Source organism: Terrapene carolina, unplaced genomic scaffold (assembly GCF_002925995.2).
Source record: "Terrapene carolina triunguis isolate 2854851 unplaced genomic scaffold, T_m_triunguis-2.0 Scaffold88, whole genome shotgun sequence".
Taxonomy (NCBI): domain Eukaryota; kingdom Metazoa; phylum Chordata; order Testudines; family Emydidae; genus Terrapene; species Terrapene triunguis.
In genome coordinates, this window is record NW_020664439.1 from 18,206,213 (window position 1) to 18,211,265 (window position 5,053).

Here is a 5,053-nt window from a genome sequence, read left to right on the forward strand (position 1 = left end):
TGTGTGTGTGTGTGTGTGTGTGTGTGTGTGTGTGTGTGTGTGTGTGTATATATATTTAAATTCATAATGATACTGAAACCAAATGACTCTTAACTAGATTAATAGCAATTGGCACTTAAATCTTATTGATGTATAACATTGTAATATAATTTTCATTTAATTTTTTTCTTGAGGAAGAACTTAGGATCTTGGATAGCCACTGAATATTTCTCCAACACACAACTTATATTCATAAAATGGAAAAACTTCACTAAAGAGTTAAGATGGTTACTGTTTCAGTGGAGTCTAACATTGGTTTTTGGTGTCTATTTGTAGTCTGTACAAATCTATGAAATGCCATAAAACAAGCTATGTTCTAGCAGCAAATGAGCCAAAGTGGGATGTACGTTGTTAGACTATGGGTGCATGGTGTGAAGCTTTAGGCAAAAAGTCTACACTCTTGAAGCTTGCCCCAATAATCTACTAATGCACACCCTATTGTGGCTTATTGCTATGCTAATTTAGAATACCAAATTAAATCAGAAAAAGGGAAACTTGCCATTCTGTGTTGTACTAGTATTTATTAATTGACCTAACTCTTCCCAATTCTCAGCATAGATTGGGGCGGGCAAACTTTTTGGCCTGAGGGCCGCATCGGGTTTCAGAAATTGTATGGAGGGCCGGTTAGGGGAGGCTGTGCCTCCCCAACAGGCAGGCGTGGCCCAGACCCCACCCCCTATCCGCCCGCCCCCGCTTCTCGCCCCTGACGGGCCCCCCACCGGACCCCTGCCCCATCCACCCAGCTGCTCCCTGTCCCCTGACTGCCCCCGGACCTCTGCCCCTAACTGCCCCCCTCCCAGGACCCCTGCCCCATCCAACCACCCCTTCTCCCTGACCGCCCCCGGAATCCCCACCCCTGACTGCCCCCAGCTGCCCCATCCAACCCTCCCCCTCCTTCCTGTTCTCCACCCTCTGACCACCTGTCGAATTCCCCTGCCCTCTACCCAATCACCCTCCCCTGCTCCCTGCCCCCTTACCGTGCTGCCTGGAGCACCGGTAGCTGGCGGTGCCGCTGCACCGTGACAGGCAGCCGCGCCGCCCGGCTGGAACCAGCCACACACCGTGCAGCACAGAGCACCGGGTCAGGCCAGGCTCTGCAGCTGCTCTGCCTCAGGAGCTCGCCGCCCAGAGCATTACACCAGTGGCACAGTGAGCTGAGGCTGTGGGGGAGGGGGAACAGCAGGGGAGGGGCCGGGGGCTAGCCTCCCGGGCCACGAGCTCAGGGGCTGGGGAGAACGGTCCTGCAGGCCGGATGTGGCCCGCAGCCTCTGGCATAGATGATAGTAAATGGTGTATTAAAGTCATATTGTTAAATTTACAAACAGTACTTCAGTATATTTTACTGATTATTTTACAGATGATAATTAAACCTAAATGACAGTTTTCAAAGAAAATATATTAATTACATGATACTACTACTTTATTTGCTTGATACATCATTAAATATGTCTCACAGGCACTTGTCCAAATTGAGGTCCTACTGTAGTAGTAACAACGAATATAAATTTATGTTGTGGAAATGTCCTCTGGTTAAACATCTCTGGAAAGAAGTTGACACTAGAATTAAGGTGATTTTTGGAACCTTCAAAAATCAGTCAAGAACTACATATTAGGATATTTTACCTGTGAATTTGGGCTTATCAGTACTTGAGGTTCGTGGTTTCTGAGAGTTGGAAAAGTAAATCGGTGCACAGAACAGAACAATGACTTTCTGATCTAGCAGACAAAGAAAGGATCACGTTCTGCCACAGGGATCAGCTACACAAGTTTGAAGAAATCTGGGTTCCATTTTTTTAGAAATAAGTCTTTTAGGGTACAGGCTTTCTTTTCTGGAAAGATGTGAATAAATATGTTGAAAGAACCGAAATAATTCCTCTGACATTTTAGTGCTTGACTTAATTTCTTTTAATCACTTAAATTTACAAATGGCTTTGTTTTAACACTTGAATCTTTTGTCATCATAGACCTGAACATCTGTCTCAGTAGTTTCTAGTATAATATATCACTAGAATATTGTGGCCACAGAAACAAATGAGTAAACAAAATATAAAAACTCTGGAGCACCTCAAAGTTATGTGGTGAACTGGGACAGGGAACTGGGAAGAAGTGAGATTTCCCTTCATAACGCGAACATTTTGGAAAATGGGATTCTTGAACTCTGGGGAAGAGAAAAATCTCTCCTGCATGTAACTTAATTTTTTGTGCAACATAACTTTTAACCCAGATGTAAACTCGCTACATTTTAGCAACTGTCATCTTCTATAAATTCTACAACAAAATATGTTGCTATTTACAGTTACTTTTCCCCCTCTATTTTTCCCCAGTCCTTTCTTTGGTGAAGAGTTTTACTTCGAGATTCCAAGAACATTCCAGTGTTTGTCCTTCTATATTTATGATAAGAGCGTTTTACAAAGAGACCTGCGTATAGGTAAGAACTAGTATATTCTGAAAATAACCTTTACTGTTGAAATTGTGTATAAGGTGTCTCTAGTATAAAGCAGGGATGGGCAAACTACGGCCTGCAGGCCATTTTAATCTGGCCCTCAAGCGCCCAGTGGGGAGCGGGGTCTGGGGCTTGCCCCTCTCCAGTGGGGAAGCAGGGTCGGGGACTGCTCCATGTGGCTCCTGAAAGCAGCAGCATGGCCACCCTCTGGATCCTACATGTAGAGGCAGCCAGGGGGCTCCGCTCTACATGCTGCTCCCGCCCCAAGCACCGCCCCTGCAGCTCCTATTGGCCGGGAACCACAGCCAATGGGCGCTTCAGGGGCAGTGCCTGTGGACAGGGCAGCGTGTAGAGCTGCCTGGTCGTGCCTCTGCGTAGGAGCCAGAGAAGGGACATGCCACTGCTTTTGGGAGCTGCTTGAGGTAAGTGCTGCCCTGAGCCTGCACTCCTGGAGCCTCCCCCCGTGCCCCAACCTCCTACCCCAGCCCTGATCCCCCTCCTGCCTTCCAAACCCCTCAGTCCCAGCCCGGAGCACCCTCCTGCACCCCAAACCACTCATAGAATCATAGAATTATAAAATATCAGGGTTGGAAGGGACCTCAGGAGGTCATCTAGTCCAACCCCCTGCTCAAAGCAGGACCAATCCTGGGAGGGAGGGATAGCTCAGTGGTTTGAGCATTGGCCTGCTAAACCCAGGTGAGTTCAGTCCTTTAAGGGGGGCCATTTAGGGATCTGGGGCAAAAAAAAATCTCATCCCTACCCCCACCCCAGAGCCCACACCTCCAGCCAGAGCCTGTACCCCTTTCCGCACCCCAACCACACGTTCCCAGCCCGGAGCGCCCTCCTACACCCCAAACTCCTCAGCCCCGTCCCAGCCCTGAACCTCATCCTGCCCTCTGAACCTCTCGGTCCCAGCCCTGAGCCCCCTCCAACCCCCAGAACACCTCATTTCTGGCCCCCCCCGAGAGCCCACACCCTCTCCCACACCCCAACCCCAATTTTGTGAGCATTCATGGCCCACCATACAATTTCTATTCCCAGATGTGGCCCTCGGGCCAAATAGTTTGCCCGCCCATGGTCTAAAGATGCAGTGTGGGGTTTTTGTTTTTGTTTTTTTGGGGGGGGGTTGTACAGACAAATTTTATCTCCGCACACAGTTTAAAATAATTAAAATACAGTACTATTCTATATTGGGTACAGGAGTCTGCTTAATTTTGTCCTATTCTAACTTGGCCCTTTTGGAGGGTGATAGAACAACTTAATATAATTACTCACCATATTCAGTGTATTTCAGAAAAAATATGTAATTTGCCCTTTGGTTTCTACAACTCCATGCCAACAAAATATTTGGATCATTGTTTGTATTTGGAGATATGTAGTGGAAGTACTGACTTTTTTTTTTTTTTTTTTTTTTAATTTGCTGAAGACTTCCTAAGACATGTTAGTTTTGTCATGAAATGGCTAAAAGGTACATATGCTGCAAAATGTTTTACATGAGTAGGCTTACCTGATAAAATGAAAGGAAATGAACTGTTTTCACTGTATAATTGCCCTTTTGCCACTGCTTTTGTGAAGACTCTTTGGATAAATAGTTCTTTTAAAAACTCTAGTTAAGTGTTCAGTGGAAATAGTTACTTCACATTACTTGAACTGAGGAAGGAAATACTTTGTGCCAGATAATTTGGTATAATTGCTTTTCAAATAGCAATCTAGTACAAAAGCGATCTACCTTTAATTTTCTATTTTTTAAACCTTCTTCAGCACCTTTATTGTTCTCTTAAACATTAATTTTGTTTAGCATTTAAAGGGACATATTAACTTGTTTTCAAGCAGAAGTTTAATTTTACCTAGTATTGTTACTTGTCACATCCAAGGTAATGAGTGCAATTAAAGAGATATTTCTTCCTCCAGTTTGTTTACTGTTTTTGTATAGTCCTTTTTCACTGTTTTCCCTACATGGGTAATTTCCCTTATTTGTTTGGGTCTTTCGTACAGCATCAAAGGAGAGCAAAGAATTTTAAAAATTATAGTACATTTGCCACTTTTTGTGTCTTACAATGTTAAACAACTTGAATTTTTTAAAGATTAGATTTTAAATTGAAGTAGTCTCTTATTAAAAGCAATATCTAATGCTTCCATGGGAAAGTCAGTTTCTTACATTATCACACTTTTTTTTTTTTTTTTTCCTCTGTAGGAAAGGTAGCAATCAAAAAAGAGGACTTATGCAAATATACCAGCAAAGAGACATGGTTTTTGCTTCAGCCTGTTGATTCTAATTCAGAGGTCCAGGTAACTATTAATGTCAAAATTAAAGAAAAAATGTTACATACATGGTAAAAGTTCTAGTTGCAGTAAGATAAGTATTTTTAGGAATTACAGATTTGGGGAGCACCTGGGTGATTTCTGTAACTTTAAGTGCCTGCTTCATTTCTAATAGTAATATCCATGCATTTCTAAAATGGATATGTTGTATTGTTTCTCATGACAGCTTTTCAAGAAGTAACGTGACTGAGAGAGCAATCTTGGTAGGAAAATTATAGTAACTGTGTGTGTGTGTGTGTGTGTGTGTGT

At 43.7% G+C, this 5,053-nt stretch overlaps 1 protein-coding gene across 4 annotated transcripts in view; it reads left to right on the forward strand.

Annotated features, from left to right (window-relative positions):
• RASA2 (RAS p21 protein activator 2) overlaps positions 1 to 5,053 on the forward strand; it is a 101,706-nt gene that overhangs the window by 22,242 nt on the left and 74,411 nt on the right. For all 4 annotated transcript variants that reach the window (XR_003369710.2, XM_024210966.3, XM_024210979.3 and 1 more), the window contains exons 3-4: positions 2,364 to 2,467; positions 4,677 to 4,771. Coding sequence is in view for 3 of the 4 variants with exons in the window: in XM_024210966.3 (XP_024066734.2) it covers positions 2,364 to 2,467; positions 4,677 to 4,771 (199 nt within the window). In the remaining variant the exon portion in view is untranslated. The remainder of the gene's footprint in view (positions 1 to 2,363; positions 2,468 to 4,676; positions 4,772 to 5,053) is intronic.